Source organism: Pygocentrus nattereri, chromosome 11 (assembly GCF_015220715.1).
Source record: "Pygocentrus nattereri isolate fPygNat1 chromosome 11, fPygNat1.pri, whole genome shotgun sequence".
In the NCBI taxonomy this organism is placed as follows: domain Eukaryota; kingdom Metazoa; phylum Chordata; class Actinopteri; order Characiformes; family Serrasalmidae; genus Pygocentrus; species Pygocentrus nattereri.
The window spans coordinates 39192242-39218882 of NC_051221.1; the positions used below are offsets into that span (position 1 = coordinate 39192242).

Consider the following 26641-nt stretch of genomic DNA (forward strand, 5'->3'; position numbering starts at 1 on the left):
GTGACGGGAGCGCGCTCTCCGGTTATTTACTGTAGGCAGAGCGCGCTGCTGCTGCTGCTGCTGCTGCTCCTCCTCCTCTCCGCGGGGCGGCGCTGAGGACGCCGCTCGGGGAAGAGCTGAGGGCTGCGCGCTGCCTCGGAGCGACAGTGAAATGGGAGTTTCACCCCGTCATGGATCCGTTTGACGGTCCCGAGTCTCACAAGATAAAGCTGGAGGCCAGCGCGGAGGAGGCGTGTGTGCCGTGGAGCCGCTTCTCCGCCTGGCTGGAGTGTGTGTGCGTGGTCACCTTCGACCTGGAGCTCGGACAGGCCATAGAGGTAACACAGTGACAGGGAGTCCTGGACCCCCGGCGAGGAGCTGATAAGGTGCCTCTGAAGGCTGCCGGTCGGTTAACGGTTATATTGGCGTGTTATTAATAAATGAATAAGGACAGCATGCATCTGTATTCATGTTAGTCATTTAAAGCTCTGTAGCTGATGGAGGCGGAGCGACTCTGTATTATCCAATAAAAGAAATACTGATTTTTGCAATTAAAGAGGAATCCTACCAATTTTCCAAGATTTCTGAATAACTCAGCCCTTGAGATGTAAACAGAGTCACAGTGGTCTGGTCTGGTGTTCATTTGTAAACTTACAGACTCAGATTTCTTTACAGTGGAGGTGATGGGAACCAGGGGTCGCAATGAATTCAACAAAACTATAGCCATTTTAGTTACTCCGTCCAAAACCACCAGTCAACCTACACGTGTCTGTTGATGATGGTAGTCATAGAACCGAAAATAATAAGTTATTTTTTGGGGACTGTTCATCTAACATCACCCTGCATGTACCCCTCTGCCATGAATAAATTAAAAGGGCGCGGTGGGTGGCGCTGTCGCCTCACAGCGAGGAGGGCCTGGGTTCGATTCCCCAGCCGGGTGACCAGGGTCCTCTCTGTGTGAGTTTGTATGTTCTCCCTATGTCTGCGTGGGTTTCCTCCCACAGTCCAAAGACATGCAGTCAGGCCAATTGGACATGCTAAATTGCCCCTGGGTGTGAGTGACTGTCTGTGTCTGTCTGTCTGCCCTGTGATGGACTGGCGACCTGTCCAGGGTGTATCCTGCCTTCTGCCCGATGACCGCTGGGATGGGCTCCAGCACCCCCTCGCAACCCTGATGGAGAAGCGGCTTAGAAAATGGACGGATGGATGGATGGAATCAGATACATTTTAAGCCAACATTTTTATCACACATGATAGTAAAACAATGTTTCAAACATTAAACAATGAATATCTTGTTCATGTAAGAGCATTCAGTGAGGGAGCTTTTAGAGATGGACGTCTGGTTCCTATCACCACCACTGAACAATTCTGACTCTGTACGTTTCTCTGGAATGCAGCTTTTCACACCAAATCACTCTGATTGGCTTTGTTTACATGTTAACCATTTAATTATGTAGAATTTTTGAAGAATCAGTGGAGTTCCCCTTTAAGCTGTTCTTCCTTGTCAGTCTTTCCCATTAGATAAAAGATGCTATGCTGTAGCACGTCAGGGTGTGCTGATACACAGGTTGATTCTCAACACTGGCTTCACAAGTCACTGTTCTCAAGATATTTTGAACGAAATTTGCACAAAGGAAAATGAGTACTGGGGTGAGATTTTAAAGGGGAATTCCAGCAATATTTCAAAATGTTTGCATAATTCAATCACTGAGATGTAGACAAAGTCATTCAAAGTGGTGTGATGTGAACTGGTTCTCTGTATAGACATTTACAGGCTCATAAGGGTGATGTGCAGAGCTGCAGTAACTACAGAGGTATAAAGTTGATGAGCCACACCATGAAGGTATGGGAAAGAGTTGTTGAAGCAAGGCTAAGGGGAGAGGTTCAGATCAGTGAGCAGCAGTTTGGTTTCATGCCCAGAAAGAGCACCACAGATGCAATTTTTGCGTTGAGAGTGTTGGTAGAGAAGTACAGAGAAGGTCAGAAGGAGCTGCATTGTGTCTTTGTGGACCTAGAGAAGGCAGATGATAGGGTGCCAAGAGAGGAAATGTGGTACTGTATGAGGAAGTCAGGTGTAGCTGAAAAGTATGTTAGGGTGGTGCAGGACATGTATGAGGATAGTGAGACAGTGGTGAGGTGTGCAGTTGGAGTGACAAATGGTTTCAAGGTGAAGGTGGGGTTACATCAGGGATCAGCTTTGAGCCCCTTCTTGTTTGCAATGGTGATGGAAAGGTTGACAGATGAGGTCAGGCAGGAGGCTCCATGGACCATGATGTTAGCAGATGACATTGTAATCTGTGGTGAGAGTAGAGAGCAGGTGGAAGAGAATCTGGAGAGGTGGAGGTTTGCACTGGAGAGGAGAGGAATGAAGGTCAGTAGAGACAAGACGGAATACATGTGTGTGAATGAGAGGGAGGCAGGTGGAAAGGTGAAGATGCAAGGAGTAGAGGTTGTAAAGATGGATGACTTCAAATATCTTGGGTCAACCATCCAGAGCAATGGACAGTGTAGAAAAGAGGTGAAGAAGAGGGTGCAGGCAGGATGGAGTGGGTGGAGACGGATGTCAGGGCTGATGTGTGACAGAAGGATAGCAGCAAGAGTGAAAGGGAAGGTTTACAAGACAGCAGTGCGTCCTGCTATGATGTACGGTTTGGAGACTGTGGCTCTGTCTAAAAGACAGGAGGCTGAGCTGGAGGTGGCGGAGATGAAGATGCTGAGATTTTCGTTGGGAGTGACAAGGTGAAGGTGGAGCAGTTTGGAGATAAAGCCAGAGAGGCCAGGTTGAGATGGTTTGGACATGTGTTGAGGAGGAATAGTGGATATATTGGGCAAAGAATGTTGGAGATGGAGCTGCCGGGCAGAAGGAGAAGAGGTAGACCTCAGAGAAGGTTTATGGATGTAGTGAAGGTGGACATGGAGATGGTTGGTGTGAAAGTAGAGGAGGCAGTGGATAGGGCAAGATGGAGGCAGACCCCTAAAGGGAGCAGCTGAAAGAAGAAGAAGAAGAAGATCTCTTTACAGTGGTGGTCAGTCAGTCAGTCAGTCAGTCCTAACGGAAATCTTGCTCATAGCTCTTTTGTGTAATAACTTTTCATGATGGAGCTTTTAGAGGCAGGATACTTTTGAGATGTCTGGTTCCTATCACCACCACTGTGAACAATTCTGACTAATTAACTTTCTTCAGAATAGAGTCTTTCACATCAAACGCTTCTGATAGTTTACATCTAAACAGTTCATCTATGGAGAAATATAGAAAATACTGTGGAATTCCGTTTTTATTAAAGCTGATCGATTGCAAACTGCAGTGTTCAAATAGTTGTACTAAGAGAACTAATGGATCACTGATAGTAGGGCTGGGCACTATGAAGATATTTTATCATCATGATAAATAAAGTTATAGTATGCCTTTCGTGTATCCCATGGATGTAGTTAGTACCTGGCTAAAAAATTCCGACCAGCTGCATGAACTGACTTCTATGTCAGTTCCAGTTAATCACGCCTCAGAAAAGCTAAACATCATTATACGTATTTTGTGTTGTGAAAAGGTCTTGAAGGATCGTGATATTATAATTCTTGCCTGTAAACTGCTCACAGTACTTTATGATTACACCATGAGCTCTAAGAGATTTTTCCTTATTAGACCTGTAGAAAGATTTTCCCTTCGTAACTGTTTGTTTGTCACAGGATTTGCTTGTTTTGGTCCTGGTGTCTCAGAGTCTGCTTCATGGATTTAACTGAAGTGTGTCCACACTGTGTAGTCATTTGCTTTTTCTGTTCGTTATCCAGCTCATCTATCCACACGATGTGAAACTTACAGAAAAGGAGGTGAGTGGAGATTTTGCTTGACCACTTCTTAGCCGATTATGGATGATTTGTGAATAATTGCTGTGCACTGTCCGATATGTTTACAATGTTTTTACTTATTTTCTTTCCCAGAAAACAAGCATATGCTACTTGTCATTCCCCGATTCATACTCAGGTAAGCTGGAGGCATCCCAACTATGAAAAGCCTGGTTTCAGTGTGTGGGTCTGAAATATCTAAAGTTGTAAATAATCTAATACAATAAAAATATGTTATAAGATGTTGAGTTTAGGTTTCGGGTTTTCATTTTAGTAGTGCATTCCTGTCTAAAATGAGCTTTTAATATTATATTATTTGTTTTGTTGTTTTACGCAATAAATAACATTTGGCACAGACCTGCAGCTTCAGGTCTTGTTCACATCAGCCACCAGAATGGGGGGAAAATGTGATGTCAGTAATTTTGACTGTGGCTGTGACCGTGGTTGTTGGGCCAGACAGGTTGGTTTGAGTATTCCTATAACTGCTGATCTCCTGGGTCTTTCACACACAACAGTGCTCAGGGTTTATTCAAAATGGTGCAATAAAGAAAAAACGGCCAGTGGGTGTCAGTTCTGCTGGTGGAAACACCTTGATGATGAGAGACGCAGGCAAAGAATAGCCAGACTGGTTTGAGGCTACCTTGGCTATTATTTCTACCATTTTTCAGTACAAAATGCACACGAGACAAGTTTTTTAGAGTCTCAGGTAGCGAAGATGGGTCAGACTGAGGGACGGTTTCTATACAGCCAGCTTCTAATTTTAGCTTTTAGTTTGTTGTCCTTCACATCTGGTGAGACAGTTCTGTCATTTTGATAATCCATTATCTCCATTGTATTGTAGTGATGATCTGAAGGCAGTTGCCACAGTTATATTGCTGCAATAAGATATTAGGCTTCCTAGCAGTAAAGGTATCTACCTGGCTTCATTCTGTATTCACCAGCTAGGGGAAAAAATAGCTCAAAAAGTCCCACTGTTTTCAAAAGTTCCTCCCACCTTTAAAGTACATTGTCGGAAAGGGTTTTTTTAGCTTCTGAACTGAGAATTCTTACCCTAGAGACGGCTGAGCTGCCGTCGGAGGCGATTGGGAATATTTACAACAGTTTTTCTTTTTTGCTGAAGTGTTTCATTTTGGCCAGAGAACCATTATTATCAAAAACAGAGAGTTAAATTAAATATCAGACCACAAATTAGATGACCGTTTCAGATGAGAAGTATCAGTTGGCTTTACCATTTAGAAAAGGGCTTTCTTTGTGTTCAGGGAACTTTGTGGTTAAAAATATCCCGTACAGTTCCTTTTATATTGTCCCATGTCTTTTAACATTGTGGCTCCTGAATCTGTAAGAGGTGGTGAGGCAGGTGTTTTGGGTGGGTAACGATTGTAAAAGAGGAGTTTCATAGGCTGAATAATTTTCTTTTGCAGGTTGTCTTGGAGACACACAATTCAGCTTCAGGCTGCGGCAGTCTGTGGGACGAGTCAGCGGTTCGTGGTTTGGAGAGGAGGACAAATACAACAGAGATGCGCCACTAATACTGCAGGTAAGAAACACGTGAGAAGGAACCAATCAGAGTAGATCAGTTCACCATTTTTAGGGAATCACTTCTCTGTTTGTGTTTTGCTCTTTTTTTTTTTTTTTTAGAAGGAACTGGCACATTTCTACGGCTATGTGTACTTCAGGCAAGTCAAAGATGTCTCTGTCAAAAGGGGCTACTTTCAAAAGGTGAGTGTATGAGCTTAACACCTTAGACCTGCATGCAGGAGCTAATTTATTAAAGAGCATACAGGGATAAATGTCTTTAGTTCACAGGAAATGGCCTGGAACTTATATAGCTTTTATTTAGTTATTGGAGATCAGTCTGTATTAGTAGATTTTAGCTTTCGATGAATTATTCAGCTTTTTAATATTACACTTAGTCAGCAGTCATCAATTCTGAACATGGAGGGTCAACTCATTTTGGTGAGATTTGAGCACAGAAATAACAAAAACATCTTAATGAACCTGGTAATTGCCTGATGAGTTGAATCAGCTGCATTTAAACAAGGGCGTTAACAAACTGTCCTGTGTACTGTATCTGTGGTGAGAGTAGAGAGCAGGTGGAAGAGAATCTGGAGAGGTGGAGGTTTGCACTGGAGAGGAGAGGAATGAAGGTCAGTAGAGACAAGACGGAATACATGTGTGTGAATGAGAGGGAGGCAGGTGGAAAGGAGAAGATGCAAGGAGTAGAGGTCGTAAAGGTGGATGACTTCAAATATCTTGGGTCAACCATCCGGAGCAATGAACAGTGTAGAAAAGAGGTGAAGAAGAGGGTGCAGGCAGGATGGAGTGGGTGGAGACGGGTGTCAGGGCTGATGTGTGACAGAAGGATAGCAGCAAGAGTGAAAGGGAAGGTCTACAAGACAGCAGTGCGTCCTGCTATGATGTACGGTTTGGAGACTGTGGCTCTGTCTAAAAGACAGGAGGCTGAGCTGGAGGTGGCGGAGATGAAGATGCTGAGATTTTCGTTGGGAGTGACGAGGCTGGACAAGATTAGAAATGAGCAGATCAGAGGGACAGTGAAGGTGGAGCAGTTTGGAGATAAAGCCAGAGAGGCCAGGTTAAGATGGTTTGGACATGTGTTGAGGAGGAATAGTGGATATATTGGGCAAAGAATGTTGGAGATGGAGCTGCTGGGTAGAAGGAGAAGAGGTAGACCTCAGAGAAGGTTTATGGATGTAGTGAAGGTGGACATGGAGATGGTTGGTGTGAAAGTAGAGGAGGCAGTGGATAGGGCAAGATGGAGGCAGATGATCCGCTGTGGCGACCCCTAAAGGGAGCAGCCGAAAGAAGAAGAAGATTAACAAACTGTCCTGTATTTGTTTTTTATGTATAGAAATATAAATGTAAAGCCGGTGTCCATTTATCAAAATATAAAATATTTTACAAAAGGGATAAATAAATAAATAAATATGTTACTTAATTTCATGTCCTAGAGTAAAAAATGCTTAAGCAACATTACCTGATTCTGAAATATTTTAAGAAAAACAAGCAGAACAGAAATCTGTTGAATTAATGAACAAAAGGTTAGTGTAAAGTATTTATATGTGTATGTATTTTACACCATTTCACACAACAGCATTCCTTTTGAGTGCTTAAATAATTGTGTGCTCAGCTTGCTCTGAGCACCACACCATGAATTCCTCGCTCATGAGACGCTGTGCAAAATGTAAATAAAAATAGTTTGCAGTGATGTGCAAACCATGTAAAGCTATATTTAGTTAAGATAACATATCAAATATCGATACATGTTTTCCACTTGCGTCACCTCTTCTTTTAACGACACGCTGAAAGCGTTGGGTAACTGAAGAGACCAACTGCTGCAGTTCTGAAATGTTTTCCCATTCTTGCTTGATATAGGATTTCAGCTGCTCAACAATTCAGGGTTTCCTTTATCGTATTTTCGTTTCATAATGTTTTCGGTGGTGACAGGTCTGGACTGCATGAAGGCCAGTTTAGCTCCTGGACTCTTACACTATGGAGCCATGCGGCTGTAATACATGCATATTGTGGTTTGGCTTTATCTTGCCGTAATAGAAAGGCCTGAAAAAGACGTTGTCTGAATGGCAGCCCGTCCCGCCGCACCTATATTTATCGTTCAGCATTGATGGAGCCTTCACAGATGTGCAAGTCACCCATGCAATGTGCACTAATGCCCATAGAGATTCATGCTTGTTTTTACTGCAGTGCTGCCTGAGTGATTTCTCTGGATTCTCTGATTCTTTTAATAATATCATGTACTGTAGAGGTTGAAATCCCCATATTCTTTGCTATTTTATATTGAGAAGTGTTCTTCTTGAACACTTGGGTTACAATTTGTGTCCCAAGGGGTTGTAAAAAAAATGTTGTACAATACCTTTTTCCTTGGCGTGTCCCTGGTCTTCAGCTCCACTTATTATTCGTTTCTCTGTTCTAGTCACTGGTCCTGGTTTCCAGACTGCCATATGTGCAGCTTTTCCAGTCTCTGCTGCAGATTATTGCTCCGGAGTACTTTGAGAAGCTAGAGCCTTGTTTGGAGGCCGGTGAGGACAGCTGGACTACTTTCTGTTTAGTCTCCTACTATCTGTTATTTTGCTTACATTTACATAGATTATAAAACTCTAATCTAGATTTAAAGCACTGTTTAGTCATGATATAAGCTTTTTTATAATGCAATTTATTGAAAATTTAATAAAATGTGTAAATCTGTTGCAGTCTGTAATGAGATTGACCAGTGGCCCCCACCTGTGCCAGGCCAGACCCTCAATCTACCTGTGATGGGTGTTGTGATGCAGGTGAAGATCCACTAGATGAGGCATAAATGTATAAGAATATCCTGCCTGAAATATTATAAGTATATCCAGGTTGTAGCTTACTGCAAGAATGGAACGTGTTCTCTCACTGAAAATGGGTTTAATGGCTTGTGTTTGACCACTTTTATTGAAATATTAAATATTGCCCACAATGAAAACAGTACAGAATATTTGGGTTACGTTTTGCAAGCCTTCTTAAAGGAATAGTTCACCAAAAAGGTTTAAAACGGTAAAAAAAGGTAAAAACTTAAAAAAAAAAAAAATAGTTTTACACGGCTATCGTATCTAACAAGTAATGGACGTTTTCAGTGATATAGACTTCCATTACGTTCAACTCCATGTCTTAGCACATTGACTGCATTTGCGGTGAAATTTGTGTATATTTAATTTTTCAAAGAAGAAAAAAATAGTTTTTTAGTCCCTGAAGACACTGTAAAATCACCATTAAAGAGATAAAGATCTGGTTATATTTATGGTCCATGTAATGCTCTGCTTTCAGGCCAGGATTCCTTCAAAGGATGACAAACCAGGAGGAAGTCCTACTAGACAGGGACAGAAGGAGGTGTGAGCTCAGCTTTCATATGCAAATATGCAGTCATTAGGGATGCCAAGGTTGACGTGTTGATGTAGTCTATATTAGCTTTTCTGTTTCTTTGGTGTTTCAGAATCTTCTCCCTGCCCCCATGGTTCTCCCTACAATCCATGAGCTGGATCTTTTTAAGTAAGTGTGAGGCTGCGTGCTTGTGTCTGTTTTATGGCTATTTAACCGTCCGCTTCTAACGTTAAAAACAAATAAAGGCGCTACTATTACATCACAGCTCTGGAGTGACTTAACCTTCATTTGACCCGATCAGGTGCTTCCAGTCCGTCCTGATTCACCTGCAGATGCTCTGGGAGTTAATGTTGCTAGGAGAGCCACTCGTGGTCATGGCACCCTCTCCAACCATCTCCTCGGAGACGGTGCTGGCGTTAGTCAGGTATGGCCTTTAGCTTTTGGTCATTGCTGTCTTGTACCCTTTTGTGCACACATGAGGCTGAGAGCGTAGAAAGAATGAAATTCTAAAAGCTCAAAAAAACAAAACAACTTCCAAACCATTGTCCATTGTTTACTGTTTTGATTAACTGCTTAAGCACATTCATGATGTGTTAAACTAAAACACACTACGTGGCCAAAAGTATGTAGACACTCCTTATGGCTGGGTTTGGATAGTTTACTCACGTTCATTACTAACATGAGCGTAAAAAGGGCACACAGCTATGCAATCTCCTTAGAGGAACTTCCAATTTTGGACTATGGTGACATCATCTATAAAATGGCATCATGCACTGTTCTTCGAAAACTAGACACACTTTATCATTCTGCCATCCGCTTTGCCACTAATGCACCTTTCAATACTCATCACTGTGATCTCTATAAACTGGTGGGCTTGCCCTCACTTCATACTCGGCGGCTCCATCATTGGTTTCACTTCATCTACAAGACGACCTTGGCCATAACACCACCATATCTGTCGTCTCTTCTTCACGTAGCCAATAATAAATATCGCACAAGGTCAAGTGAATACATCAAGCTCACCATTCCCAAAACTTGCAGTACCTTTGGCTGCAATTCCTTTCGTTTTTCAGCAGCAAATGATTGGAATACTTTACAAACCACCCTTAAACTTGCAATTTTAACACCTCTTACCACTTTCAAGCATACAATTAAACATACAATAGTAGACTGTTGCTCTTGTTAATAATCATGGATAAAAATAATGCACATACTCATACATACTCATTTTTCTCTATCCTTACTCCTGCTTTTTTCATATTTTTTGGTTTGTTTTAAGTAAATCTGTATTTTTTTTGTTTGTTCTGTTATGTTTTACTTTTGGTATGCATACTTGTTTTTGTATGTATCTGTTTTTATGTGCCGTGGACCTATTTTTATTGGGGCCTTTCGGCCAGGTCATGTTTGTAAATGAGAACTGGTTCTCAAACATTTTACCTGGTAAAATAAAGGTTTAAAAAAAAAAAAAAAAACGCTGGCAGTGTAATGGGTTGTATTGAGGAGCTCATTGACTTTCAATGTGACGATCGTAGGATGCTACCTTTCCAACGAGTCAGTTTATCCGTTTATCAGTTCCTGTCCTGCTAAAACTGCCCCGATCAACTGTAAGTACTATTAATGTCTACAGAAGCTCACAGAAACGGACCAGCGAGTGCTAAAGCATGCTTTTGGAAAACCCAAGAACTGTCAACACGAACTGTTAATCAGGGGCTTCATGAGCTGGGTTTCTGAACAGCTGCACATCAACCTAAGAGCATCATGTGCAATTCTAAACATTGCCTAAAGTGCTGTAAAGCAGGCTGCTGCAGGACTCTCGAAGAGGAAATGCATCTTCTGGATTAATGAATAACGTTTCACCGTCTTGTAGTCTGAAGGATGATCCTGAGTTTGGTGAATGCAAGAAGAAATCTTAATGATGCAAAATAAATAGCATTCCAGAGAACTGTGTGCTTCAAACTTAGTGTAAAGTTTGAGTAAGGCCCTTTCCTGTTTCAGCATGATGATGTCTCCATGTACAAAGCAATGTCCATAAAGACATGCTTTGCTGAGCTTGGTGTGGAAGAACCTGACCTCAACTCATTCAACACCTTTCTGGTGAACTGGACTGCCCACTATCACCCAGGGCTTATCGCCCAGCATCAGTACCTCATCTTCATAATGCTCTTGTGGCTGAACGCAAGTGAATCCCCACAGCCATGTTCCAAAATCTGGGTAAGCCTTTCCAGAAGAGTGGGGGCGGCGAAGTAGCAGTGAAGGGGGACTAACTTCATACAAAATGCCTGTGCTTTTGAGGCGAGATGCTCATTAAACATAGATGGATGTGATGTTTGAGTGTCAGCATTGTTTTGGCCATCGTATATGAGGTTGTTTAAATTGTTCCTGTTCCTTTCTTCCCAGCTCCATCTGTCCACTGAGATACTGCTGTGATTTTCGTCCCTACTTTACTATCCATGACAGTGAGTTTAAAGAGTACACCACCAGGACTCAGGCACCGTAAGCACAAATAATTATTATACACAGTTGTTGTATTGTCAGTAAATTTAATTGCCACGTAATTAAACGTTGTGAACAGAATACTCATTAACCAAGCTACCCTGGGAGATCAGAGTTTCAGTGTAATGATTTAACATTGTTAGGACTGGTTTAGTGAATGTTATTATGCACTGGCTTCATTATAGGATCATTTTGTACCTGATAGAAGACCCGACGTCTTGTTTGTTTGTTTGTTTGTTTGTTTGTTTGTATTTACAGGCCTAATGTAATACTGGGTGTTACTAACCCCTTCTTCATCAAGACCTTTCAGTGCTGGCCTCATGTATTGCGTCTCGGGGAGGTAAAGATGTCCGGTGAGAGATCCATCCTCTGAATCCCTTGTGGTTCCAAACAGTTCTGTCTTGTTGCATCTAATGTTTGATGCCCCTCTAATTTCAGGGGATTTGCCAAAGCAGGTTAAGGTTAAGAAGCTGGCCAAGTTGAAAACACTGGACACAAAACCAGGTACGTCTGAAAGCAGTCACTCAGCTTTTCTCACCAAATTGGACTGAACATTGTAAAATGAATATCTGTCTGTGTCCATCTCATTTCTGTTTTCTGTATTTACATCAAGGCATATACACGGCTTACAAAACATTTCTCCATAAAGACAAAGCCCTCATCAAGAGACTCTTAAAGGTAGGGCAGAGCTGTGGATGGTATGATAGTCTTATTAAGTTCTCCCTGTGTAACCTCTCTCTCTCTCTCTCTCTCTCTCTCTCTCTCTCTCTCTCTCTCTCTCTCTCTCTCTCTCTCTCTGACTTTTTAGGGAATCCAGAGGAAAAGGCCTTCAGAGGTGCAGAGCGCCATCTTAAGGCGGCATCTGTTAGAGCTGACTCAGAGCTTCATCATTCCACTGGTGAGGACACTGTTGGCCTTTGTGTCATTACTTGTCTCAGTTTACTACTATTTGGGGTTTTTTTGTGAGTTGACACTGTCAAGGATAATAATATATAGCAATGAGGGATGCACCGATATGAGAGTTGTGTGCGGATTGAATTGTTTCCTTTTTTTAGGCTATGTTGAACCAAAGTAGACACACACACACACACACACACACACACACACACACACACATTTTCTAAGCCGCTTCCCCCTCAGGGTCACCGGGGGTTCCGGAGCCTATCCCAGCAGTCATCGGGCGGAAGGCAGGATACACCCTGGACAGGTTGCCAGTCCATCGCAGGGCAGACAGACAGACACAGACAGTCACTCACACCTAGGGACAATGTAACATGTCCAATCGGCCTGACTGCATGTCTTTGGACTGTGGGGGGAAACCGGAGAACCCGGAGGAAACCCACGCAGACACGGGGAGAACATGCAAACTCCACACAGAGAGGACCGAATCAAACCCAGGCCCTCCTCGCTGTGAGGCGACAGCGCTACCCACCACGCCACCGTGCCGCCCAGAGTAGACACATTGAGATTAAAATCTGTTTTACATGTGAGCCCTAGACAAGAAGGCAGAACACAGAACTAAAAGGACAAGCAGTAGAGGGACCAAAAAAAAAGCACAGCTGTAAGCCAGTTAATAGTGAAAGCAAACATAATAATACGGTTGTTTATTAGTTATCTTAGAATCACTCAGGGAGATAAATTGATCCAGCTTCACGTTTCATTGTTAATTCCAAGTTGGATATTCCAGATCGATGAAGCACTATAACTAAAACCTGCCCTACCGTATTCAGACTGTACTAACATAATACTAACATACTAATAGAACGTTTACTTAAAAATAGCCATTACAGTGCAATTGTATGGATTCTTTTTGTTAATAAAATATGGACAAATATGTAGGAAGCTAACCAATAATAGCTTCATACACAAAAGTAATCAAATGTGTTTGTCTTTGTTCTGAAAGTGGAGGCCAACCAGATGATTTTATTTATTTAACTTTATAAATCACCGAAGGTGTTTATACAGAAATATTTAAAAACATGTACACTCCCGTGCAAAAAAAAAATGTCCAAGCCTAAAATGGCAAAACATGAAACTTTCAATGTATTAACAACAAATCAATCAATCAATTAATAAACAGGTAAAGTGACTTAGCATGGGAGAGCTTTTCTCTTTAATTTCTTGAAATGTTAAAGTCTTGTAGGTAAACGTTGTAGGTGGGCAACCTTTTACAGAAAGAAGAGTCAAACATTTTCCACTCAGCTCTGATGGCTTCAAACTGTTGAAAAACATTGCCAGTCAAGTTTGTGTTTAATGTGAGACCAAATATCCTCTATAAGGGTTATAAGCTCAAAACCATCGGTAAAAACCACTGTATTTTTTCCTTGGCCCATTTTTTGCATAGGAGTGTAGAAATTGGTACTTGAGAGAGGATTATAAATGCAGTATAATGAATAAAATTGAAAAAAATAAATAAATAAAGGGGCAGTCGTGGGCTGGAGGTTAGGGATCCAGCCTCGTGACCGGAAGGTCGCCGGTTCGATCCCCAGAGCCGCCAGCACATGACTGAGGTGTCCTTGAGCAAGACACCTAACCCCCAACTGCTCCCCGGGCGCTGCCCACCGCTCCGGGCAAGTGTGCTCACTGCCCCCTAGTGTGTGTGTGCTCACTAGTGTGTATGTGGTGTTTCACTGCCCAGATGGGTTAAATGCGGAGGTGAAATTTCCCCGTTGTAGGACTAATAAGGGTCACTTAATCTTAATCTTAAAATACAGCCATTTTAGAATATTAGCCCAGCATTGCCCAAGCTTTCTGCTTTTCCAGAGTATAATAAACATAAATATCAGATATTCAATGTAGGTCAAATCTAAACCTGTGTCTGATGCTGGTATTTGTTTGTTAAGCGATTATCTGCAGATGCCAATACAATTCAGATTCATCGTGCATCCCTCATAACTGTGGATAAATCTCTTGGCTGTCTATCTACCACACGCTTGTGTTGTTTTGTAGGAGCGATACCTGGCCAGCCTGATGCCACTGCAGAGATCTGTGACTCCTTGGAAGGTTAGCTGACGGAGCACACACATACTGAAACACATGGACTGTATGGAACAGTAAAATTGAGTAGATAAAGCCACTATTTGTGCATCTTCTAGACTCCTCCTCAGATCCGACCCTTCAGTCAGGACGAGTTCATGGCCACTCTGGATCACGCTGGGCCACAACTTACCTCCATGCTCAAAGGGGACTGGATGGGCCTTTACAAGTAACACACTATTTTTGAGGTTTTCAGTGGATTCATTCACACTGGCTTTAAAAATACTTACATGCCTATGTAGTGCTTCATCTTCAGAATCTTTTTATAAATGAATCTTTATAAATACTTAGTACTTCAGTGGTGTTTGCTGTGCAGTTACATTTTCGGAGTCAGTATTAACGCACAGATTTTTGTGTTGTTTTTAAGGCGATTCTTCCGGTCTCCTAACTTCGATGGCTGGTATCGTCTCCGGCATCGGGAAATGACTCAGAAAGTGGAATGTCTTCATTTAGAAGCTGTCTGTGATTCTGTAAGTACTGAATCAAAAGCAAAATCAGTTCAGAGTATGTCATTAATTCAGAATAAAATATTTTCCATTTTCAAATACATGGTCCTGTTAAAAATGGGCAGCTGAAAAATTTGTTTGCGATTAATCTCAGCAGAAAACATGTTTTTAGCAGTTAAACATTATATTGCAGTAGGATAAACACAAATAACATAAGAACAGTAAAATATAACAAGAATTGTTATTATTATGTTAGGAGAATACAGTTAAAACACTAGTTTAGCTCTTCTTGTTGCTCTCCACTGTATGTGTTTGTTAAGTTTCATCAGCAGCACCTGATTTCATTTAATAAAGGACTGATTAGCTGAAGCGGTACTGGATGGTAAATGTAAATACTGGACTTCAAGGAGAGCTATAGAAATGGTTAGACTAACACACATAATATTACAATGTATCGTTAGTTAGTTTGTTTGGTTATTTGTATTAACTCTAATTTTAGTGATTTTTTTTTTAACAAATACACACTTACTGCCCAGATAAATGGGTTTACGTCTTTGTGCCAGAGGCCCAAGACGTTCCCACAGCACTGCACCATCATATGCAAAAGTTTAAACACCCCTACTGAAATGATGTTTTGTTGATTTTCTAAGTGAAAATAAGTAAACATTAAATACATTAAACACATTTAAATATGGCATTTCTTTGTTAATTTTAGTGCACAGTTTCTCTTTATTTGCTGAGTTTAACATGTTGGAAATAAATACAATGCAAAATTTTTAAAATCATTTTTATAATAAATCTTTTGCACAGGCCACATTTTCATGCCCCCACCCCCTCCAATATATATTAAACAGCAAATAAACCGTATTTGTGCATTAAAATGTGAAAAAGCATGTTCTCTGTAGAGGATATTAACTTATTTTCACTTATTTCACTTATTTGTTTGAACTTATTTCAAAAAATCAACAGAACATGTCATTTGACCAGGGATATTCCAACTTTTGCACAAGACTGCATATTCATGTGTATTATGTTTGCATAATCAGCGTATTCATGTACTTTATGCTGGTTTTATTGTTGCTAATCACTACGCTTTTTATTGCTTTTAGGATCTGCTGACTTGGACCAAAGACAAGTCAGAAGTGGAGATCGTTGACCTCGTTTTAAAATTGCGGGAGAAGCTGGTTAGTGATAACACTGTGTTCTTTTGGGGAATTTGCAGTTACTGTGGAAAAAAACTGAAAGAGCACAGAGAGATTTGAAAATGGCATCAGTCCTAATAGCACACGCCTGTCATTTGTAATTATGCTCTCTCACTGCACCATCCAAACAGTTTCTGTAAGAAGCCTCTGGTGGGTTTTCTCTATAAAGAGGCTGCTGATGTTTTCCTACTTCAGTGGGTGGGAGATGGTTGAGTTCTTGGACTTATAACACCGTACATTTGTACTTGTTGCAGAGTTTGCCTGCATAATTCTTGTAATGTGTGCTGTTACATCACACTAGGCTTAGTTTCACTGAATGTGGATGTGAAGGGTGTTTGTGATCTTTTGAGCTATTTTATGAGCTACATTTCCCACCTATTCATTAACAGTAACGTTTGTGCTCCTAATAGTTTGTTTTTTCTTCAGTGGAATCTAGATTGTGCTTGTTGGGACAAACAAATCATTTATAATTTTACAACTTTCATCGCAGTCACTATTATTTTCAGTGCAGTTCAGTGTCCGCCACGTTGTTGTTTATTTGTCTTAGCTTGATTCTTAATCTTGTGTACTAATTTCACTCCTTGTGAAAGAATGGAACTAACTGTGGGCTACTCTCTCCTTCTTTTCTTCCTCTGCTCCAGATGAGAGCTCGTAAACATCACCTTCCAGTGAAGGAGGAGCTGGTAGAGAAGCTGGAAAACTACATTCAGATTGTCATCAGCTCTCTGCCTGAGGATCTGCAGACAGTACTACACAAACACTGACAAAGAGACATACAAACCCACGCTCACTGATCAAAAGGGGCTTTTAAAAAACCCCCAAAAAACAAAGCTACTTACAAGGACCATCAACTACACAATTACCAGGAGACTGACTGACAGAACCACACAATACGGTGCTGACATTAACCAGCACCAGCAAAGCACCTGAGAAATGAACAGGTACCAATTGTTCGCCACTCAAGACTGTAAGACTATCATTGCTGTGATAGATCAAGAATGGTTTTCAGGTTCTCTGTTCAGTCCTGTAAAAATGAAGGTGTGGTGCCAAATCAGTCCTCGTGTTTGATCCAGACACCTGCAATTTAAGTTACTCCATAATTGAGCTGATACATTTTGTAATGATCATTAGTTGCAGTGATTAGTATATGGTCACACTGGGTCCAAGCACAGTTTATGAAAATGCTCTTAAATCACTTTTAGGGTGGTCAAACATCTGATTTGGCATGTTGACCAACATCTTTGCTGAGCTACTGTGCTAAAATGCCTGCATTTGATTCATCTTACTGCATTTGTAACGACACGCTACGTTTCTCTGTAATGCTCATCCAGGTAGATTTAGGCCCAATTTCTACATTTTATAAGTGGTTATGTGTTGGCATCAGCAGATATGTACATAAACAATATTGAGTATCGGTGCATCCCTGCAGTGCTGATCACAGTAGCTGTGCACTTACACATTCAGAATAAGAAGAAAATGGTACAACTCTGACATTTTGGCAGATTTTGCATTTCACTTGTGTGGTAAGTCATAAATTAGAGACAGGTGACAATAACTGATTGTATATTGGAAATGGGGTTGGGGGGGGGCGGGGGGGGGTTAATACCAGCTTTGTAATACTTGGCTTTGGAGCCTTTGCTCATGCTGGAGAACTACTAGTTGAAAACAAGGTTCTCCATTCGTTCTGTTTTACTCAGACCAAGTATAAATAGTGGGCTCCCACCAGTTACCATTCAAAATGCCTAAGCTCACATTCCATGCTGCAAACTTCTCATAGAAACCCTTTTCATTCCAAACGTGCTTTAATATCTCAGGCCTCTACAGTGATATGCAAAAGTTTAAGTACCCCTAAGTACCCAAATGATGTTTTGTTGATTTTCTAAGTAAAACACATCCTTGCCAGGAAACAAATTTTTATGCAAATAAACTAAAATGACGGGCCATATTTTATACACTTTCCCCAAAATGTTGAAATCGATCAGATGAACAGTATTTCTGCATTAAATGTGCAGAAGCGTGTTCTGTAAACAACGTGCAACATATTTTCACTAAGAAAATCAACGAAACCTGATTTGACCAGAGGCGCCGAACTTTCGCCTACGACTGTATGTTAAAATGTCAGAGTTGTTATTTAGAAGTTGTAAAACAGCACAGAAAAAAAGAATAAAAGTCTAATAGACATCCAACCTTTTTAGTAGCACCACTGTTATGAAACAGAATGTGGGTACACGTTAATTCACGCACAACTCATCAGCCTCGGTCAAGCGGTCCTCAAATCCATATGTTCACGAGGTAATGTGTCAAGACAATTAGAGCTTGTCGAGACGATGCAGCTAATATAAAGTTTAGTTATTATTAAGACTCTTAAATGGGAACTCCATCAATTATTCTAAAGTTCTGCATGTTTTAGTGGTTAAGGTATGAACACATTCATTCAGAGTGATGTGGTGTAAAATGCTTTGTTCTAGACAAACTTGCAGAGTCAGAATTGTTCACGAGCAGTGATACGAACCAGACTTTGTTTTACGGTAGTTTTATGATAGTTTTGTCCTAAAAGCATTGTAATCAGCTCATTTTAATCTATTCATGAGGGAGCGGCACATGCAGGGTGTTGTTAGGCAAAATAGTCCCCAAGGAATTGAAGGAAAAATATTTTTAAGCTTTTCCACTATTTTAGCATCATAAACATGACCTATAAACCACGTGCAGGTTCACCGGTGGTTATGGGCAGTAAATGAAATGGCTGTGTTTGTGCTCTTGCCACCACTTTGAACACATCTGAGCCTGTACGTTTTTCTGTAGTTAATCATTTTACATCAAACCACTCTGAATGAATTCGTTTACATCTCAATGCTTTTTTAGAATTCCCATTAGTAGATGTAGAAGATATTACGGAGAGTAGTGTTCACACAGATCTGTGTCCAGGATGAATGCCTTTCTTTAGGTGCAGCAAGTAACCAAGTGACCTCCCATTACCCCCCACTGGTACAAGCCTTGTAGACAACAGTGAGCCCGTAATGTGGACGTACAAGCAAAACGAGACCTTTCAAAACACAAATGCAGTACTGACCTCACGATACCTGACTTTTCAGTCTTTCATTGTGGCCACAGAAATAAAAAAAACGTTTCTTCTACTTTAGCACGGTCTATATTTTGTTCTAGCACTTTATATGATCTCAGAGGTGCCACAACCCTACAGGCACACGTTTGGAACACTATCATCGTTTAGACGTTAAGAAATAAAGCTTACACTGAAATACACACTTTAAAAAGATGTTCCTCAAGGGTTTGAGTAAAGGCCATGATTCTGTTTACAGCCATCGGTTCTATATAGAACCATTTCATGCTTAAATTGTTCTGTGCAGGGTGAAACTTGACCAGATTGATGGAGAATGTGTTGTGTAAGATTACAAGCTTGACCCTTTTTGGTGCTACCCCTCAACACGTTCTCCATCAATCGGAAGAACCTTTTCACCACGCAAAGAACCACTTGAGCATGAAATGGCTCTAGATTCATTGCCTTTACTTTAGTGTTCAGTGCAGACTTGGGCTGCTTAGAGTTAATAATAAGTTGTGAATGAATCTGTGGCTTTATTTATTCTAGTTCGCCGTTTGTAGCTCCAGACTGAAATGAGGGTTTAATCAGCCACTTTAAGACGAACACGACTCATCTCATCACTACTACCGTCACGCAAAGGACGACGTCACCTTCACTACAAGCTACTTGAATCTCTGTGAATATTGCTTTGTAGAGTACGAGTGTTGTCTGTCTGCTTAAGTGAATGCCTTACTCTGATATCTTGGGCCAGGTTTCAGAAGACTTGAAATCTGCAGCTGTGCCAGCACCAGTGTGTTTATACAACTAGAAAACCGAACCTCAACTTGTACTTCGTCATTATTTCTGTTTCTCTACAGTTTTTGTGCATCTCCTTCTGTTAATATGGTCCAACTACCTGCTTTTTTCCCCGAATACATTGCCAAGCAGTGAGATGTTGTTAGATATGAGATGAGCTGAATGTAATACCTACAAAGAGCGCACACTGGTGCATTCTGAATATTGTAACATTTTTGAAAGCTTAAACAATCATGAATGTATGGATTAGTATCTGGATTATTAAGTACAATGTCAGTAGACAGCTGGTGTGTTAGTTCCCAGTATTTATACTGAAATATTTGGAACGTCTCATTTCACAGTCACCCAACTCGCATCAGATCTTTTATTATTTATGTATTTATATTATTTATCTATTTTGTGTTTACTGTGAGATTGTTGTCGGTCGTGGAAGAGCCGCTCTTGTTTGGATTGTAATGTATGGATGTACGAGTGTGTTCATGAACATGTGGTAGAATAAAGGTGTTACTGTTCATAGTTGCATAATTATTCCTGGTCAAAACCCTGAAAAGAAACCTGACAGGCTGCACTACACAGGCGTCCCATCACTAAACAGATTCCAACACCTCGAGAAGGGGAGAAAGTAGTTTTAATTTCACGGTTTTAAATCAAGGATCCAAAATATACATTATAAGGATACTCTACAACCCATCTATAGCAAAAAAAATCAAAAATCGGTACAAAACATACCACTAATTATTACTATTAGATACAGAAGGTGCAACACTGCAATTAGGTGACATTTGGACAATGAGGAAAATGGACAAATATAAAGCCTAAGTAGAGGCCGAGGATAACACGGACGCCATCATGCACGATTGACCTCACAGAGGGTTTGATAATTAACTGATGTTTTCAATCAGAAATCTTTGTGCAGGGCAAACACTACACTGGAATGTTATGAAGGGTTGTTGTATAATGCTTTTATGACTAGGGGTGGGCAATATGGCAAAAGATCATAGTAACAAAGACATCTTCGTAATGTATGATCTGTATCACGCTACTTAATTCTTCTGAGGTCTGAAGTTAGAGCTGACAGAATGCCCCAGCACTTCCTCAGTGTTCTCATCCGTGAGCTGCACTAAATTCAATTAAAAAAGCTTTCTTGCCAGCCACCTAATAAAACATGCAGTTGGTCAATGTCCTTAAGTACTGATGATATCTACAATGCTCATAAAAGCATATTCTAGTGTGTGATGTCATATGATTAAATATGGTCATATTTCCCACCCCTAATTACAACCATAATCTCAATATCAATACGCATGGATAAAGAGATTATTGAGGATCCTTACCAAAAAACCAAAAGAATAACTGGCTGCATGGTTATGAAGTGCGACACTTGCTCTGGCTAAATCTTTATTTATTTATTTAAGGTTCACAGGTCACTGCAAAGCAGCAGCACACCTGACACTTTCTTTGGTATTGCTTAATAATGTTATAATAATTACACACGGCTATACAAGTTCTAATAGTAGTGGTTGTAGCTCCTGGAGCGCACAGAAGTTTCAAAAGAGAGAAAAACCAAATAACGGCTGTCTCGGTCTCTTGATTGTATGTCCTAGTAAATGTCTTTCCTTAGTTAGTAGCAAGATAAAGCGCTTATTCATATGGATTGTGAGAGACAGCACAAACATTATGAGCTTTCGTCAGAATCGTCATACAGGTAATGCGCATAATTTGGTACCTCAGAACAGAAAATGGAAACCCTGAAAAACGTGACTCTTAACTACTACAAAATAAATAAACCGTTGCAGCTTTCTCTGACTTGATTCATCATCTCTTCCCAGCTGTCCACCAGCTCTGTGCTTGCTGCTTCACAACAGCCTGTTTTTCTTGAGGGCTGAAGTGAAGGATGGTCAGGATGGCTGTGAGTGTCTGCTGACGCCCTCTCGAGTCCTGGAGTGTGAGGAACCTGTAGATGACATTCTTAAGATATTCCAAGTTGGCTCCATCTCTGCCCTGGTCGCGAATACGCTTGTCCAGCTGTGCACGTAGCTCGGCCACCTCCTCCTCATGTCTCTCACCGTTGGCGATCAACTTCCCTTGCAGCTGATGCACGTCTTCCTCCAGCCGATGCTTCTGTTTGCGCAAGGCGGCAATCTCCACCTCCTTCCGGGCCAGCTGTTCAGCGTACAGCAATAAAGTGGGCTCGTTTGGGCCAGCCAGCTTCAGCGCCTGAGCAATGATCTCACTATCATCATAAGCAGGATCACCACCTTCTACGTCATCTCCGTCCACTCCACCTCCTCTCTCTGCTGTGCCATCACCTGCACTCTGCCTTCGAAGGCCAATCATTGTAGTGGCTCGGAGCTGCTCCAGCTCGAGGTCCTTCTCTGCGAGCAGGGCCATGGTGCGATCCCTCTGCTTGTGCATCTCTTCCTCCAGACGTAGAAAGTTCTCTCTGTGTTGAGCATCTAGTTTCTCCTGCTCCTGTTTATGGGCCTGCTGAAGGGCCATCAGCCCCTGCTGGCGCTCCTCCAGCTCTCGCTTGTGCCGGGCCTCTGCCTCGTCGGAGTGAATACGCAGGTTGATGTATTTCTCTTTCAGTTCAGCCAGCTGGTCGCGGGCCTCCTCTAGCTCCTTGGCTTGGTTGCCATCTTTTGTGTTTTTGTTCTTCAGAACCACTTGTGCCCGTACTTTGTAGCGCTCAAACTCCTCCTTCAGCTGACGCAGCTCTTGTTGGTAGTACAGCACTGAGGCCTTCTCTCCATCCGAGACTTCACCTCCTCGCCCTGCATCCCCCTCTATTAGCTTCTCAATCTCTAAAGTTTGGTCCTGAGACCTTTGTGCAGCCAGCTGTAGCAGCTTCTTCACCTTCTCCAGCTTGTCCTTCAGCACATTCACATCTAGGTTTGTTTCATCAATACTGAGGTCCGATGTAGTGGTCCTAGTGCTGGCTGCGATGGCCAGAGTCTTGTTCTCCGTGTCCAGCTGAAGGATGCGCTCCCGTAGCCTCTGAGCATTCTGTTGGTCTTTTTGCCTGGCCTTCTCGCAAGCACCCAGCAATTCCGACAGCTCAGAGACCCTCTCCTCTAGACTGGCCACTCGCGCCTCCTCCAACTGTGCCTGCTCCCGCAAACGCTCTTCTGTCTGAGTAACCTGCAAAGATGCGTGTAAATATAAAATGCTATTATATAAATCTTGATTACATTAAATTTAGCATACAGAGCAAAAAAAAGATATAGAAAGGAGATATTATCTATAAAAATGGACAAATGGCCCTATACCTTAGGCTAACATTACAGATGATATACATTGTCAGAATCTAAGTAATCAAGTCTATTTGATATATATATATATATATATATATATATATATAGTCGGATGAAAACCTTGTATCTCCAAAAAGGTAACTTTACAGGAGAAGGAAAAAACATACTTTACTTTTAATGTAAGTCAATGGAACCAGACATTTTTCTAAGGAATTGTGGGCCGTTTCTTTTGGTCCATTCATCATGAAATTTACACACAATGTAAAGAACAGGCATTTTCATATTATGACATGAACTAAAAAAAACGTCAAAAACGGAGATGCGAGGTTTTCTTCCGACAGCAGCAATATATAAACAGACTACTCAACAACTTGATGTCATTTGAGGCAAGTGTGCCATGATTTAGGCACGTGGTTTGACTGCGTGGTTTCAATGCTAAATTTAAGCAACATTACTGCCGTGCCACCGAAAGACTAAAGAAAGAAACTTCAGACGCCAAACATGATGCACACAAAGTATGAGGTAAGGAAAAATGGGATTTTCCGACTGATCAAAAGCTCACATTTCATTAGAAACCTGCATAATGGTCATAAGTGAGGTTTAACAGAATAGTAGGACTATCGTTTTTTAAAGCCATACCTTCCTAATTTCATGCTGAATCTGCTGATTAAAGTGTGCCTTGAGGTCGGCAATCTCTTGCTGCAGCTCCTCTACCCGTGGATTGGGCTTACTCCTTTCAGTCTCTGAGGTCTGCAAACTTTTTCTCAGCGTCTCACAATCCTCAGCCATCTTCCTCAGCTGTTCCTCACAATCCAGCCCCCTGTCTGCAGCTTTCATGGCTTCCACAAGGGCTTCTCTGGCATCCTCCAGTTTGAGTTCAGCATCTTGCCTTAAGCTCCTCTCCTCCTGCAGGAGTTTCTGAAGCTCACGGAGCATGTGGGCATGATCGCCCTGCTCCAGCTCTCGCTCGTGCTGCTGCGTGATGACGCGGGCCTTGCTCTCCGCAAGGTGCTCCTGTAAAGCCTGAAGCGCGTTCTGGTGCTGCTTGTGGGCCTCCTCCATCTTCCCCTGCATCTCCTCCAGCTCTTGCTTCATCTTCCGCTTGTCTGCTTGGTAGGAAGCCTCCATTCTAGACTTTTCCTGAGTGACTGTGGCCAAGGACGTCATCAAAGTAGACAACTGGGTCTTGAGCTGCATCACCCGACGGTCCGTCTCAGCTACTGCTAAGGCAACAGGTTGCTCTATGCTAGTACTGCTGCTGGAACTGACACCACTCTCTGAACCGCTTGCCTCTTCTGACTGCTGGATGACAGAAGGCCCTGCGGGCCCTGGCACAGCTCCTTCTGCAGGGCCATTCTGGTCCTCCTCTGCAGGGTCTCCCTTAGTGCTGCTGCTGGCTGTGTCAACAGAGGCTGCAGTGTCCACGCTGTCCTCACTATGAAGGGAACAGTGGTCATCTGCAAGGTCAGTGGGTGCTGGGCACTCTGTTTGGCCACTGCATGCACCAGAAGATGGGTCATTGCTGTGCGGACTTAAATCCGCCTCCTGAGACACAGTGAGGACTTTTAGGCTAGCTTCCAAAGCTTCTTTCTCCTTTAGTAAACTCTTATAGGCTCGGACAACATCTTTGAATCGAGTCTGATATTTGATGAGCTCCTTCTTCTGGGACTCTATTGTCTCAAGCAGTTCTTTCTTGCTTGGGCCTCCCCCAAAGCTCATACCAAACTTCTCCATGATGAGGATGCAGTCACAGTGGTTTCATAGTCAAACCTGCAGAACAGGTAAACCTGTAAAGGCGTAAAAGAGCAAATGGAAAAGTGACAGTTACCGTAAAGCTGATTATATCAACAAATATTTAATTTGTCAGCAATGTAATGAATGCTTGAAGCCATCGGTTCACAATACTTCTAAGGCATTTCCGTGCTCTGACCAATAAATGAGTTACTAAAAAAGGATTGATGTATTGAAATAAGTTTTACGTGGCATGTAAAGTGTTAAAGACTCAAAACTGTGAAATGAACTAAGTTGCAAAAACAGCACTTCTTGAATTCAATACAACACATTTAAATAGGTCCACCTGTTAAGCCTATCAGCCCATTGAAACTGAGGTTACACTGTTTCGGCCCGCACTGCTCTGTCAACGAGGCACATTAGAGAAGCCAATCAGAACAGATTTGATTTACATATTTACATTTACATAAGTCAGCCTTAAAGTCACATTAAAACAAACAGCCTGTTTAAAGGGATAAGGAGACGGTGAAAACTATCATCTAGACAGATTCAGGAGATCCTTTGTCCTCAGAGCCTTCAGGCTCTTCAGCTCTTCCCAGGGGGGCCAGAAGAGAAGGGGTGGAAAGAGAGGAGGACTGAATCTGAATCTCAGGCTTATCCTGTGTTTCTTAACCCATCTGTGCATATAGACAGCGTGCTGCACATTTCACACTTTCTGCATACCTCATCATGCACATCTGGACACTAGACACTTTATTTGGTGCCAATATCTGCACATATTTATTCAGTCAGTGTGGTCATTATATACCGTTACCTCTAACTTCTTGTACAGTCATTACTGCACTGCATCTCTCATCTCAGGTTATAGATGGTATCACAGATTGTTGTATTTTTTTCCTATTTGTATATCTGCCTGTAGAAGGGATCTGGTATATTTATTCTTGTTATATGTTTACACCCTTATTACTGTTACTGTACAGTATTGTGTGTCTGCTACTGGCTGCTATCAATACAGTATCTATGTATCTATCTATATAAAAGAGAAAGAGAGGTTTTGGTGCATAAGCCTACACAATTACCATTCATTTAAAAAGAACAACACTAGAAAAACGTGATACCTGCCCTTTAAACTGACAACATCTGGACATTACAGCAAAACGAGCTACAGCTGTGGTAACTCAGCTATTTACCTGGACAAATGCTGCCCTAATTCGTAAAACAGGGGTTTAATAAAGCCTCACGTGTAAAAATCACTCCTCTCTCTCGTCGCTATCCCGAGTTCACGAGTTATCATAACAATTAGCCAGTTAGCTCAACCAAAGGCTAACGACAACAAACCCGGAGGACAGGCTGACACCGGACAGCAGGACTCCCCAGTCTGACCAGCAACACCGCGAACACATGCTCCACATCACCCGGCAGTCTAAAGCGGTTAAAGCCAGCACCTAAAAACTAAAAGCCTGTACCTAAAAACTAAAAGCCTGTCAGGCAACGTGTCAACAGCTCTCCGTCTCTTCCTGCTTCGCTCAGACTCACAGGACGTGACGTCCCTCAACACGTCTGCCCGATGCTGCCGTTTAAAATCGCTTCTGCATTTTTCCGCGTTTATTTAAACGCAGACTCGCAGAAAAGCCGCTGCTGCTCGTTCGATCTTCCCCTACATTGGTCAAGACGATCATAGCCACTACTGTCGACTCCGAGTCCGAGTCCAGGCGACGGGAATCCACGGAGTCGATTCCAAGACTCGATTCGTTTGATCGATTCGCGATTCCAGAAACAAGGTGAAACACAGGAAAAGAGATCTGACAACATAAAAGTGCAACATCATACAATATAATGATGAGATTTTGGCATATTATCTTCATGTGCTACCGCAGTACTGAAATCTGATATATATATGCAATATATGCAGTTCATATTTGACATAGC

The 26641-nt window shown here is 41.9% G+C and overlaps 2 protein-coding genes across 7 annotated transcripts; one reads left to right on the plus strand and one right to left on the minus strand.

Annotated features, from left to right (window-relative positions):
* Positions 1 to 45: 45 nt before the first annotated feature.
* On the plus strand, positions 46 to 17446 carry dennd6b (DENN/MADD domain containing 6B). The gene is made up of 20 exons (XM_017706437.2): positions 46 to 317; positions 3766 to 3804; positions 3916 to 3958; positions 5241 to 5356; positions 5458 to 5538; positions 7769 to 7874; positions 8047 to 8126; positions 8644 to 8706; positions 8810 to 8865; positions 8999 to 9121; positions 11095 to 11190; positions 11449 to 11543; positions 11629 to 11694; positions 11804 to 11868; positions 11999 to 12088; positions 14140 to 14193; positions 14286 to 14395; positions 14594 to 14696; positions 15782 to 15856; positions 16516 to 17446. Exons 1-20 carry the CDS (start codon positions 171 to 173, stop codon positions 16636 to 16638), a joined length of 1731 nt encoding a protein of 576 aa, XP_017561926.1. The 5' UTR covers positions 46 to 170; the 3' UTR covers positions 16639 to 17446.
* Positions 17447 to 20337: 2891 nt separating this feature from the next.
* gcc1 (GRIP and coiled-coil domain containing 1) lies at positions 20338 to 26425 on the minus strand. Of its 6 annotated transcripts, none has more exons than XM_017706443.2 (3): positions 26249 to 26425; positions 23621 to 24768; positions 20338 to 22868 (listed from the first exon to the last, which is right to left on the minus strand). In XM_017706443.2, the coding sequence occupies exons 2-3, from the start codon at positions 24713 to 24715 to the stop codon at positions 21543 to 21545; spliced, it is 2421 nt and encodes an 806-aa protein (XP_017561932.1). In that variant the 5' UTR covers positions 24716 to 24768; positions 26249 to 26425; the 3' UTR covers positions 20338 to 21542. The 6 variants fall into 6 exon arrangements, with proteins under 6 accessions (XP_017561932.1, XP_017561931.1, XP_017561929.1 ...); XM_017706442.2 differs by having other exon boundaries at positions 26179 to 26425; XM_017706440.1 differs by lacking the exon at positions 26249 to 26425 and adding an exon at positions 26051 to 26227.
* Between the last annotated feature and the right edge of the window lie 216 nt (positions 26426 to 26641).